This window comes from Varanus komodoensis, unplaced genomic scaffold, assembly GCF_004798865.1.
Source record: "Varanus komodoensis strain SLA01 unplaced genomic scaffold, ASM479886v1 scaffold43, whole genome shotgun sequence".
Lineage (NCBI taxonomy): Eukaryota > Metazoa > Chordata > Lepidosauria > Squamata > Varanidae > Varanus > Varanus komodoensis.
Genome location: NW_025335985.1, coordinates 179,426 through 193,990, shown reverse-complemented (window position 1 = coordinate 193,990; position 14,565 = coordinate 179,426). Strand labels below are relative to the sequence as shown.

General features: G+C 45.0%; 1 protein-coding gene across 1 annotated transcript; it reads right to left on the bottom strand.

Moving 5' to 3' along the window:
- Positions 1-5,863: 5,863 nt before the first annotated feature.
- CCIN (calicin) lies at positions 5,864-7,693 on the bottom strand. Its single transcript, XM_044444046.1, has one exon. It carries the CDS (start codon positions 7,637-7,639, stop codon positions 5,864-5,866), a length of 1,776 nt encoding a protein of 591 aa, XP_044299981.1. The 5' UTR covers positions 7,640-7,693.
- Positions 7,694-14,565: the final 6,872 nt, after the last annotated feature.

Here is a 14,565-nt window from a genome sequence, read left to right as displayed (position 1 = left end):
GGAGAGACCCACACAAGTAGCTCTGGCCCCATATGCATACACCCAATGCAACTGTATAGCACCACAGGAATCTTTAATCTGGAATTGCCATCTTTCATTAACTGTTTATGGAGAATTCAGGCACCATTGCCTGCCTGTTGTTGCCCAGTGTTTTCTGTTAGCTTTCCTTCTTTTTTGAGATTCAGTGAGTGTTTAAGAAGAAACCTTAAAATGCAATTGTGACAACAGTTTTAGGGCCACTATGCCTTTCATAGTTATTTTTAAATTAATACAGGTCCTTGAAAGATGGAAGAGGAAAACTGTTTTAAGTGTTTCCATGCATCATTTATTTTCTTGTTTGGAAGACAAGCATTTATCACAAATCATTTTTTCAGTAGCTGTCCCCAAGTCTAGAACTTCTTGCCCTGCCTCTGAGGCCTTTCCACCAGCAAACAGAGTGATTTTTATTTAGATAGTCCTTTGGTGCATAAACTGGGGACAATTGCTTTTACTGGCAGGTTTTACTAGTTTTAAGTTTTACCTTTTTGTTTCATTTTTTTCTCATTTTATTGCATTTATATTGGTGTTAGCTGCTTTGAACTCTATTTAGTGGAGAGATGGAATATAAATATAACATTTCACAACTAAAATGAAAATAACAATAATGAGCCCCTAAGGAAGGCCTCTTTCTCCTGCCAAGTTTGTGAAGCAGGATCTAACAGGAACAGGAATACATTAAAGGGAGATGTAGCAAGGAGGAAGCTTATAACTAAAATTGCAGTGGACATTTGTTAAGTGCAACTAATGTTTAGTAAAAAAAAAACACACACACACACAGATACACACCTTAGTCACTGAAACACAGTGCTGGAAAATAGAGCTCTGTGTTAATTATGAACCATGTGGAACCACTGTTATTCCACTTCCAGCAGATTATTGAGAAGTAATGAATCAACAACACTAAAGGGCCCTAATATGCAATTAATCCACTTGATTTATACACAAACACCCCAACTTCTCTCCAAAAGTCTTTTTAATCTGTGTAAAGAAAGAAAGATGGTGCCAACAGTACTAAAACAGTTTTTTAAAAGGAATCCTAAATTCCCATCTCTGATCTAGTTACATATAGACAAGTAAAATGCCTAAGTTAACCATGGTTATTTAGTCTTGGGTGATCAATGGCATTGCCAGCCAGCTAGGACTTCTATCAGTCCAACTGTTCAAATGGTCTTGTGCACTAATCAGTATCGGGGTCTTAAAAAGTCAGACATGCCTAGGCTCTGCTTTTAATCTACTAGCTTCCATCTGGTTAGGCTTCTAACCAATCTTTTCATCCTGACTGTACCTTTGCCCCTTGGTCTGGCACATTCCTCCAAGCCACAGTGCTGCCTTCGCAGTCTCCAGGAAATTATATTTTTTGAAACCACAATTTAAATCTATTGATGAAGTTGTTTCTCACCCACTTACCCCCCCCCCACACACATACTTTGTTTACATCTGATAGAAGGCTACAGCTTAAGAACTTGCAATCCTAAATTCAGTGGTATATGCTCTTCAGTAAATGGGTTAAGGATTGCAATTAACATTGGATTTTGGATTTAGGTGCACTTCACATAACGGACCTGAATCAGATTAATCCAAAAATAATATTTTAACAAGTGCTGTAAACCTATTAGTAAGGCCTATCTTGGATTTTAACCATTTGCAGTGGCTAGCAATGTATATGCTTTAAATTTTACTACTATTATTAAGGAGTAGCTATTGAAGTTTTAAGAAACCCCACAGAAACCCCAGTTTCCTATTGTTCTGCTGAAGGGCATTTAAAGAATCAATTAAGAAAACCATCCCAACAATACATGTCTCAAGCTATATACAAGAAAAACACTTCAAGCCATAGGAGTGCATTGCCAGAAAGGTTTAAGAATTGAACAGGCAATTAACTTGTCTTCAACTTGCAATAAACCAGTCAAGAGGAGAGGCAAGGGCACCTCATCCCTTAAGCACTGGAGCCAGCTGTGAAGTGTGCTTCAAAGGAGCAGAGCTAATATTTCTAAGAGGTGAGAAGCTAAGGGGCTCTCAACCCTCAAGTAGGCCAGAAATAAGCGGTATACTACGCCACACAACAAGGAAAGCAAAGGGAGATTTGCTTAGGATTGTACCCCCCCCCCCGAGGCAGATTTAATTTCAAAACCCCAAGAAATGTGGGGGGGCAGGAGAGGACGTTCATGCATTATAAACAGTTTTAGCCAAGGAATGTCACAAGAAGCTCTGAAAGGTGAAGCTTTTCTGCATTGTCCCCAACTCTGCTATATCTAGGATGCCCACTGAAAGTATCAGCAACCAGGAGTAAATGTTGTATCTAGTGTGTGGTCTCCTATAACAACGATGGCGAACCTATGGCACCCGTACTACAGTGGGCATGCAGAGCCCTCTGTGGGCATGTGAGCCAAGTCACCCCAGCATCGCCCCAATAGCCATGCACATTTTTGGAAAGAGTAACAGTGCCAGGTGATGACATCACTCATTAGCTGCGTCTCACCACAAGAGGTGTCGTTGAACAGGTGGCCAGAGGCAGGCGCAACAGCCGTGGCAGGTGTGCCTGGAAAAGAACAGGCAGGCAGTGAGTGGGCATGCTGAGCACTGCTGGCGGCACCCTCCTCCTGCCTCCTCCTCCTCCCGGCCCGCAGCCGGGCTCCTGCACCAGTGGACACGGAGGGGGGGGAGCTGGGTGCAGGGAGTGAGCGATGGGGTTGTGACGGTGGAGCAGCAGCTGGAGTGAGGAGGAGGAGAGAGAGGGCGCCCGGGATTGGTATGGCGCTTCCTGGGGAGGGAGGCCAAAATGAGGAAAAGTGGAGGCGGGGACTGCTGCAAAGCGAGAGGAGTGGGTGCATGGTGGGGACCCCACTCCTCACCCGACCCCACTCGCCAAGGCTTGGCAGCACAGTGGCGGTGCCTCGAGGAAGATCCCAACGGAAGCGTGGAAGGGATCAGCAATAGCCTCTCCTCACCTTTAGTTTAGGTCTCTCTCCCACCGATTCTGCCCCTCTGGTAAATTTTCAAGCACCGCTGAAGCTCCTGCGGCGCAAGCAAGCCCAGCGTCCCCCAACTTGGGGGCGCTGAATGTGAACGTGGCTCCTTCTCTCTTTTCTTTTAAGACAAAAGATGTTAATGTATGAATTGTTTTTTTCTAAACTAAAACCTCAGTATTCAGGTTTTATTGCAGTGTTGGCACGTTGTGATAAATAAGTGGGTTCTGGGTTTCAGTTTTGGCACTCTGTCTCTAAAAGGTTTGCCATCACTGTCCTATAAGATCTGTTTTTGCAAGCCCCACCAGCTGCAGCTTGTTCCTCAGCCCCACGCCACGTGCATTGATTAACCCTTTCCCCCTGCACCATAGGACTGAGACCCATACCTTCCTCAAAAGCTTGTATTTGTTCTGGAAAGGGAAGTTGCTGTTGGCAAACAGCAGGAGCAAGTTGTCCCAAATCCTGGCCAGGACCTGCTGCGATGAGAGTGACCCCAGTCTCTCACAGTACGATCTCCTGCATTGTGTTCAGTGGGACTTATTCCCAGGCAAATCAGTATAGGATTGCTGCCTAAGTCTGTGGACCAGATACACCTGTTTTCTTTCCTCTGAGATGGGTGCACACCATCAGCCTTGAAATCCAAGTCTGGGCTTCCTAAGTCCCTCAGGAAACCTTTAGTCCCTTCCTGCCCTCGTGTTTTTTTCCCTGGCTGACAGTCCTTTAGTGATTTCTCGGTTTTTGCAGCCTCCTTACCCTCCCTGCTCCTTGATTCTAAAAAGTTGCAGTGCCTCTGTTATGTTTTAGTTACAGGAGGAAAATCTGCTGCTGATCTTTGCATTTTGGGCCCAGCCCTATTAGCCTTTAGCTCTACCCACCAACCCTTCCTCAGAGCTTCTTCTGGCCCTTGGGCTGACACATATTCAGTAGCTTTGCTCTTACGGGGCTGTAGAGGAAGATCATTGCAACATTTATTCTGATTACAAGGGTAGAACCCAAGGCAACCTATAACCCAAGATTGGGTAATTTCTGGCCCACTAAATATTTTGGTCTGCAATATCCTCGGTTCCCCACCATTGTCTCGGGCTGATGTCTCGGGCCGATGGGAATTGTAGGTCAGAACATTTGGAGGGCCTTAAGTTGCCCACTTGTTGCTTAACCCATGCCTAAGAAATGCACCCTTGGAAGACTGAATACACATTCAACATGGGGTCACATTCTAACAGTACATTAAAGAAGTCACCCTGTATTCCTTTCTAAAACCCTCTGCATTTCCAAGATCGGTAGGAAGAATGCCATGTTTCCTAAGGGGTATGGTAGGTAGGGAAGGAGGCAAGATCCTGACAGTGGTTATGTGTCCTAGTACTGCAGGACCATCTAAGCCCAACTGAATGTGAGCTGATGCATTTTTAGACCTGGCGGGCAGGCAGTGTAACCCCTACCCTAAGAATCAGCAGCAAGCTATCTAGGAGTTGTTGTGAACTTTGTCAGCTGCTCTTACGGCTGCAATTCCAAAGTCTCACTGCTTGGAAGAATGTTTCTTCCTGGTAGCTGCCAAAGAATGTGGTGCCATGCAATGCGGCAAGACTCTGATCTTTCTCATCAAGCACCAGCAGGACTTAATGGCTGGAGGGCTGAAGTAGGCTGTGGGCACAGAAGCCAGTGAGAAGCTGCAGTGGGGGTATGCTGACTCCCGTACTGCCCTCTGAGGAAGTTGGCCCCAGGTTCCCATGTGCCACAGCTTTCTCCAACCTGGTACCCTCGGGATGTATTGGACTTCAAATAATGATGTGGGTTTTCTAGAACATTCCAAACTGGAATTTTTTCCTATGTAAATTAGGAAAATTTGCATCAGAAATTTTCCAATGCGCTAGAATGTGATTCAATTTAGCATGTTTATTTTACTTATATTGAATAAAAAACAAAACTTTTAAAAACACCTTCATTTTTTTGTCCCATTACTCTGCAAGTATTTGCCCTGAAATATTTCAACAAAAAGATTAGAATTGGGGTGCAATCCTATGCATGTTTAGACTAGGAAAAAAGCCCTAAATTCACAGTAGCCCTTAGCCAACCACACTGGCTGGAAATACTAGAATTTGTAGGACTTCTTTTTGCCTAAACATGAATAGGGTTGACATTTTTGAAAATTAAATGCTATGCTCCCCTTACATCATTTAAGAAGCTCAAGGATATTGAAAACTTTTGATAGACAAAACAATTTTAGCAATCCAAATAAGTGTACATAATACACTGACAACCACCCATTTATTTCAGTAAAGCTCAACTTTCTTCCACTGATGTTGTGAGGGTGTCTTTCAGTTTAAGACATAGGACACAGGTGCATTCTCTCACACACTTGCCAGGAATAATCCCCTGAAAAACATCAAGAGGTTGAAAGTGCCAAGCTTGCCTAATAGTGTGTGTTTCATTGCTACTTATGAACTTAAAATACTGCCATGAAAACATTAGACTTTCCACCCTGCATCACTGACTTAACTCCTATCAACCCTGCAGCCCCAGCCAGTGAGGATTCTACTGGCTGGTAATGATGTTGGCTGATAATTCCAGAGGGCATGAGTTGGTGAACAGTGATCTGCCATTTTAAATACATGCTTAAGTATACCACGCTGAAAAGAAACCATTACACAATCTAACATTTTAATTATCAATATATTACATGATACACGGATGCCCATTTTATGCCCCTCACCCAAGGCAGATGGTCATAACATCCAACCCTAGATATGACTGAATCGAAGTACCTGATAGAGACAGGAAAGCAGCCTTATGTTTACCTGTGATCTGCAATTCAGTCATTCTTTATTGCTAGAAATTCTGTTTGTGCTTGTCTTCCCAAATTAATTGACTACAGTTTTTTGGAGAACTTTGCATGGCAACTTAGCTGTACAGCAAGCAGGACAATCCAGGGCTTCTGGAGGCTCTGCCAAAATCCTCCATTCCCCAGTGTTTTGATCTAGCATATATGCTTGCCGGTTGATGGAATATTCCTCTGGACGTGTGTCACCTGGACAGATGAGGCCACCACACACAAACACTTTGTTATTCCCGACAGAGCACACTGCATGGGACAGATCCAAGCTGTAGTTATTCGGTAAGAGAGGCACAAGTTTGGTGGTTTTGCTCATTTTAATCTTTTGCAGATTTATGTCCATGCTTTCTTTGTGGCTCTGTATGCTCAAGACATTCTCCTGGGGAAAGGACAGCAAGGGCTTGTGGTTGAACTGGATGGGAAATGTGATGTATTGCACCACATTTCGCGTCTGAGTGTCGAAGCAATCCAGCACCCCCACGCGGGAGAAGCGCCCATTCACCAGGCATCTCCCCGTCACAATGTAAATAGTCTTGTCTCCCTTGGTGATCAGCGCAGTGGCATCCATGGGAATGCTCATCTTCCCAGCAAGAACCCACTTCTCTTTCCCATCATCATACTTGTAGATACTTGAGATGTATTTTCTTGGGGCCGTGCTTCCTCCTACAGAGTATACTGCTCCCCCACAAGTCACCATGGTGTGGAAGACCAAACCGATGGGCAGGTCTGGAAGCTTGACCCAGGAGTTGGTATCCATATCATATTTCCAGGCTGTCTTCAACCCAGTGATCTGCTCTGTTGTTCCTCCTGACACATAAATGTATTTCCCTAATGATGTCGCACTAAGAGCTGCTGCTCTGTAAGGCATCTCTGTGAGCTTCAGCCAGATGTTCTCTCCAATGATGTACGCAAAAACCCCATTGTTGAACTTACCCTTCTCTTTTTGTCCTCCTAAAATCACCACAGAGTCTATCATGGCCCCTTTCCGCTGGTAAAGTGTCAGGCTTTGCATATTTCCCTGTTTGCGTTCACTCAGAACACCCTCTATCCGAGACAGGGGCCCAGAATGGTCTGGAAAGAGCAACACTTCCCGGCAGCCAGCAAGCAGCGTCTTGGTGGAGACAGCGGGCAAATGTATATGGGCAAAATACTTCTTAAAATACTTTTCCCTCTCACTCTTTTTGTATTTCGCCCACTGAATGAGAGTCAGGAATGTCTGGTCTTCGTTCTGTACGTGAAGATTTTCATCTTTAATGAGCCGGCTGAAAACATGAGGAGGGCAGTGCACAAATTCGGTGATGCCCTCAGGGCCCGCCCAGTAATGGAAGTTGTCTCGTATAACATCATAGGCAGCGTTGCCCACCTCCTTCAGGTCATATGTGTTGGCCAGGAGCATGTAATAGAGGCAGTTGTCCTTCTTGAGGGACCTGAGGAGAAAGTCAGAGCAGTGACTTTTCAGAGTCTGGGAACTGAAGTACTTGGCTCCCTTCAGCAGGTTCTCCACGTTCTTTTCTGAAATCACGACCTTCCCAGTGTAGAAGTAGTCAAGCAGCTCCTCCACCAGGGAAGGGCTCAGGAACTTGCTGTCAATGATCATAAAGAGCTCATCGTTGGCTTTCATGTCATTGCTGGAGATTAGATTCTTTATATGAGATGACATGGCTGCTAAGACATTGAGGTGGGCATAGAAGATATTCTGGTCCACACTGAGGGCCACATCACAAAACTCCTTGTTCTTTCTCTGTTTGTTGAGAGCCTGCATTATAAAACTGTTGTGGTTCTTCTCTGTAAATTGCATCCTCATTTTTGGAGCCAAGCTTGTCTGGAATGTAGGATGATGATTTAAGTATAGAGGTCTCTTGCCCACTTGTTGAAAACCCCACTAGATAAAGAGGAGTGATGTCATCAGTTATAGTTGCCAGGTCACAATTAGCTGTGACATCTGCTGGACACAGCATTTTCTGATTGCCCTTCTTGCCCTGAGAGAATATGAGTCTCGCACTTGCTCTACGTGATTCTAAAAGAAAGGTGCATCATGCAAGATTGCCTAGAGAGTATGTTTGTACAGAAATGCTGCCACAAAGAAAACTGCTAGGAACTGAAAAGACTGCAGGTAAAGCACCATGCTTTGGTGATGCTCATATAGAAATATATTCCGATTGAATTCCTTAGGGTCTACTCCATGTTCATAAGAAAAAAGCTGGATATAAATCTAATAACTGGACAAAGACAGAGGTCAGAAAGAGAAAGGGTCAATCCCCCTTACCATACACCATGTGGATAATGATCCCTCTCCACCCACAGCTGCTACTTATTTTAGTTAAAAAAAACACATCTTGAATGCATATATTAAGTGCACCAAACTTGAGGGTTAACTCATACACCATTTCAATGCTTTGGAAAGCAATCCATATCAGCTCAGGCCAGTTCAGAGATTGTCTGTTTAAACTCAGGTTTTGAGTTGATGCCAAGTTTTGGACATCTAAGCTTTCATTGGACCTGCCAGAAGTTTTTTTTTAAAGGTGCAGGTATTTTGCAATGCATGCATTTTTATCCTTCTGTTTATACGGTAATGGAAATAATTTTAAATGGGAATTTGGAGGATTACTTGCCCCATCTGAGAGTATCAAGTTTGCTGAGATGAATAGGCACAGGGGCAGCCTTGACATTTAGAGGATATTCCAGAGAAGGCTCCCCCCATGTTCCTTCTCAACCACTCCACTGAAAATGACATACAACCAAGATCTACCCCTTATAAGAAACCTGCAAAGTTTCAGAGTTAAGGTACGCTCATTAATATAGAAGGGGAGGCCTCACCCTTTGGGGAGCAAGTGATTTGCCTCCCCTTCCTTCCTGCCTTAGTTTTAGGGGTGAATTTTAATAAAAATGGCACACTTCATAAAGCTCTCCCCAGGCGGTTTCAAAAAGGACTGAGAGGCGAGGGAATTGTGGTATTGAAAATCAATTGAATGCAGTTTTTGCACAGAGAAGCCTGGTGGCTTTGGAAGAATGGCTGTCTGGCAGTGCCACCCTTACCCTCCCCTGGGCACAGTGATTGGAGCTCCTGCCGAAACACTCCCTGGGACTGGAGGTTGGCCTGGCCGTTCTCTCTGCCTCCTACATCAGTGTTTTGGAGAAATGAAAACAGAAGACACTGTTTGAGTAGGGGAGAGAACAGAGTGTCTGCACAAGCAATAACAAAGCCTCATTCTGATGGCTTTGGGGGGCGGCCTGCTCCCCCCTGAGAAGCACCCCAGTGGTCCAAAGGGGCTCCATACCATTTGGGCTTCAGGCTTCATTCAAAGCACATCCCAAGCACACGCTCATCTAATACAGGGACAGGAACTTGGTGGCCCTAGGCCTCTGTCTACTTTCAGAAACTCTCTGTAAGCGGGTAATTAGCAGCTCCTGGTAGGAAAAAAAATTGCCCCTCGCTTGGCAGCCTGCTGTGTGGAAGGACGAGGGAGAAGGCTGTGTCGAAGACAGCCAGAGATGAAATGGCGCCACCCACCACCTACACGGGTGCCTTAACAAATTCTCCCCCAAGGAATGTGGTGCTCAACAGGAACATTTCCTCCTTTGTACATGAATTTATCGTGTCGTTTATACCCGACTGCTCATTGTTATAAACAGTTATTAAATGTGTTAGATAAGCTTGCCAATGGCTGGTATCCCTTTGCTTAAAACATAGGTCACTTTGACCTCTGTTGACTATGTTGCTATGAGAAATTAAAACTGTAACAAATGCTTTTAAAATGTTACGCCTTTCTCTCTTTGTTTTATTCTTGAATATATGGAATATCTAGTTTTAATCATGTTGAGAATTCCCCTCCCCAAAGACTAAAATCTCTTCTCCACCTTGCCTCTTCCTACGGAAAACTGAAGTAGCCTAAGAATTCCTCACCCCTGTTGAATTTGCTGACTTCCCACCCAGCAAACTCAATTTGCTGGAGAAGCTAATCAAGAAGGATTATACAGTCATGTGCCTGCTGGTGTTATGGCTCTGGAATATGATCTTTTCAGAAATGGCAAATATTACACATCTAACTGTATTTGTCACACCAGCACTGACTATCAACAGTATGGGAAGAACACAAGGGAAGAGTGACATCTAAGGAATTAATCAGGTTCATGTTGATGGCAGCTCACAGGATAATAGCTGATAGCTGGAATACTGCAGACCTTTTCACACTGAAGCTCCTTTGCATACTGCTGTGGTGACTGCCCATGGCGTAAAAATTGGCATTAGAAAAGGGCAAAGTCAAAATACCTGATTTTATGCAACATGGCATGACTTTATTTCGTACAAACCAGGGAGATATATATGCATGTATGTGCATGTGCAAAAACATCTGTCAAAGTCTTCCCTAAGATTATGGAAAAGAGACTAAATATTTGCTGTTATGAAGAACCATAAAAAAATCTGCAGGGAACCACTTATATTTTCACTTGTAAAGGGAAGGTAGGAGTGTATGTTTGTGAGTGCACATGCTAAATGCACTGCTCTGTCATTAACCAGACATGACTTGATGTAATTTTCTTTTTTGCTCTGTTTATTCATTTGTATTTGTATAAATACAATTTTGGGGAGCAAAAAAGAAATGGAAGGTGACATTGCCCAGACTCCCCTTCAGTAAAATTATCTGAATAAGGCAGGATGAGGCCACAGAAAAGCGTACTTTGAAATCACGTTGTGTCTCACCACCAAGCCATCCTCTACTCCAGTGGTTACTATTCCAATAGACAACAGCCCCCTAAAGTCTCAGGCAGAAATCTTGTACTGTGGATATGCTGACTATTTCATCAGGGACTTTCTGCATGGTGTGCTCTGCTGATGAGGAGGCTCTGCTGATGAGGAGGACCTTCCTGAGGCTCCTGAAAAGCTCAGAGGCAACACGTTCATTTGGAACCCACTGCCTCCTTACCACTGCATCCCGCCTAGTGCCATTTATGTCATTGTTTCTCAGCTGGAGAGTATTGTTTATTAATATCTATTCATTCCTTAAATTCCTTGGACTGTAGCTCCCATCAGCCTTAACCAGCAATGCCAGTGGTGAAGCATGCTGGAAGATGGAGTTCCACAATGTCTGGAGTGCCTAATATTTGCACCATTCATAATGTTATAAACCTCTATCATGCCCGCTCCTCTAGTTTTCTTTTGCTAAAGAAACAAGCTTCCAGAACAGAAGGTGCTCTAAGTTGTTGATTAATGGGCAGGTGTCTGCAAGGCCATAGGATTTTTTTCCTGGAGTTCCAGCTTCAACCTCAAAGCTGGGGCTCCTGTGCTTGGAGAGACCTGCCAATCCCCCTCACAGCTGACATAGGAATAACCATGCTGGCTGGTTTTCTGAGGTCATAAGCAGCTTCAGTGGTAGGAAGAAGAGAGGAGGAGACCAAGAGCCACCAGGATGGAATGTCTCCTGGTGGTGCCTGAGCTTCCTTCCATTCCTCTGCAAAGCAGCACCGTTAGACGGCCATGTTCAGCCATCTAGAGCTTTGCAGGGCAGGAATGCCAAGATTACCTTTGCCTCTACACTTATTCCACTCTGCCGTCCTCTGCTGTGGGCATCCCTTCTGCATTGTGCTCTTAGTTACTTTTCTCCTATGTGGAAAATTATGCGCAGTCAATCCAATGCACAATTACTCAGCAAGTAGTGCAAGACCTCCGAATGACAATGGGGTTCGGTCCCTGTAAAGCAGTTCTGCCCAGCCTGGTACCATACAGATATTTAGGCTTCTGATCATCAGCTCCGGCCAGTGTGGTCAGTGGCCAGGAATGGTGGAAGTCAATAACCTAGGGAGATCCTTCATACCAAATCAGCCCAGTATTGTTTACACTGAGCAGCCCTGGCTCCACAAGGTATCCAGCAGGAGATGCTGGGGAATGAACCTAAGACCTGCATTGCAGCTCACTCCACGGCATTGGGTAAATCTGCAGTCCACTGCCTATGGGACTGCAGCCATAGCAGCCTCTCTTTTCCGAAGTGATGCCTTGGTTCTCTGTGGCAGGCTGAGTTTCAGCTTCCTGAATTCCCACAGGCGCAACTCGAATGCCGTGGGAGAAGGGTAACTGCTCGTGTGGCTGAGTCACCCTCCAGATGTTCTCATTTTCTGATCACTGTAATGCAGTACAAAAGGGTGATTATTAAGAGTGTCAGTTGATATTTGTGTGGAAAGGACAGAAGAGCAACTAGTCTATATCAGAACTATTCTTTCCTGGAATAAAGGTCTCATCTCCCATGCCTGTCAAGCTGCCAAGTGACCAGAAACAAATGGCCGGGCCAGCACCTGTGCATTTAAGAACTGCTTGCTCTACCAAGGCTAGCAGCTGAAGCCTCTTACAGCGCTGACACCAACCTCAGCCATCAGAATTGTTCTGAGGCTGGCACACGAGGATTTTTAATGGTAATTTATTATGTGCTATTGTATTTCATTGTATTTTATCGTGTTGTAAGCTGCCCCGAGGTTTCGGCAAGGGGCGGCATAGAAATGTTATAATAACAACAACAACAACAACAACAACAACAACAACAACAACAACAACAATAATAATAATAATAATAATAAAAGTGGGCATGCCAGCTCTGCCCCTCTTCACCTCTGCTCTTGCCTTCAGGAGGAACTGAGGTGGCAGGGCTTTTCTTTTCCTCTGCTCCTCACTCCCGTGGAGGCTCTCCACATATTGTACAACCCTGATTTTTCTTGGAGAGCTGCCACCTGTGGGAGAGGATCCCTGCCCCAGAGTTTGGCCTGAATACAAAGCTGCAGCACTCGCTCATTCGTGCTCTCCCTCCCTCACCGGTGTAAATCAGGGTGTATCCAGACAAGGCTTTTTCCATGCAGCGCCCCCCGCCCCGGCCTTGTTCATAAGTCCAGCATCATCTTCAATTTGTAGCCAGCCCATGTTTTCCCAGCACTTTCTCCATCTTCTTTCTTACCAGGAAAAAAAACTTGTTAGGGGAAAAAGATGGAATAGCCATATCATCCCTTTTGCAAGTTAAGACTAGGGAACCTGCACTCTAGGGCTGGCAGCACTCTACATTTCTGAATGCCTGAACAGGGCACTTGAAATGTTTGCTGATCAAGCTGTTCTTAAAAGGCACAGGAGCAAAGGCTGAGGGGTAAAGTTGGCAACTCTGCCTGCAAACGCAGGTGAAAGAATTTCAAATTAATATCCTACAGTGCAGTTGTGTACATGACTATTCAACAATAAGTCCCAATACATTTAACGGTGCCTAATTTCACACCACTGGACAAAGGACTGTTACCAAGGAGTCTAAAAATCAGAAGGAATCATCATAGGAGAAACACAAGTAGGATGAACAGATGCACATGAGAACAAGGCTCCTGTTTGCATTTTGGCAGGTAAGCAGCTTTATTTGCATGGCCTAAAAATAGCCGTATCTGTAGAACCTCCCCTTCTACACAGCTATTGAAAGATCCCTGTTCGTTGCATCTGATTCCGCTGTGCTAAGCCACATCAATCTGTTTGTCATTTAAATCAGTGGTGGGGAACACATACCACTCCAAATGTTGTTGGAGAGCAACTCCAATCAGCCCAGCCAGCATAGGCAGTGATGAGGGATCATGGGAATTGCAGTGAACATCTGGAAAGCCACACATTTCCCATCTCTGATTAAAACGCATAGAAAGAACATCCCCCGTTGCCGCCTCTTACTAGCATGCTTTTAAGCCCAGTCTGCCACATAGCCTGCTGTGAAACTTTTATCATTCACTTTTTCTTCTTGCCAGGAAAAGCCAGATTCTGCTTGTCTGCTTTCTACTGGCCCTGTCCCAGTGTCTTTATGAGTAGCCTCACTGGCTCCAGCACCACCTTATGGCATTTCACTCTTGGTGCTTGGTTGGGCCCTCCCTGGCTGGATGCACACTGCAATTACATGTGATCGCACACAGGAACTAGCAAATGGTGCCCTCCCATTTCCTCTCCACAACAAGACTGGAAGGGAGCTCAGGCTGAGAGCTGGTGACTGGCCCAGATTCCCCCAGGGAGTGACATGGCTCAGAAGGGATTTGAACCTGGGTGTCGTGTCCACAGTCCTAGTCTGGTACGCTAACCAGGCCAGCTCTCACCTTTTACAGGAAGTGTAACTGTCATTTGATACTGGGCACACACAAACAGTGTTTCTGCCACTCGTTTCCTGTGATTCTTATATTGCTCAAATGTCCAGTACTTAAAAGATTCCAGTCAGCACCTCCTCTGCTAATAACACCTCTGCTGCCTTCCAGAGTATCTGGATAGCATCAACTCAGTCTCTTTTCTCAGATGTCTCCTCTTGTTGGACTCTTGCTGTCATTCTGCATGAAGCGAAGTCCAAAGGCATGTTGCTGCACTAGGCACATTCTTCCCTTGTTTCCTTTGTCTGCCTCGTCCTTCATTTGCCTCCTTCCCCCATAATGTAGTTCACATTGCAAGGAACTTGAGGCAGAAGACTGTCTTTTTGCGTAACTAATTTAATTGAACACATTCCTCCCATTCTGCCCCCTTCAAGGGATTTTCAAGGCCACCCTTATCAACGCAATTCAACTTCCACCCAGTTTCAGAGTTGCTTCCATGCATAAGCTAAATCCACAGAGCTGTATGTTTATCCCACTGTCACCACTTCCTTCCGGCCTTTCCTGCTGCCTTACAGCAGTGGCCTGAAAAGGAGGTCTTCATGTGGAAGCTCTTTCTGACCCTAAGCATGGAGGGGAGGGACATGCAGTCCCCCC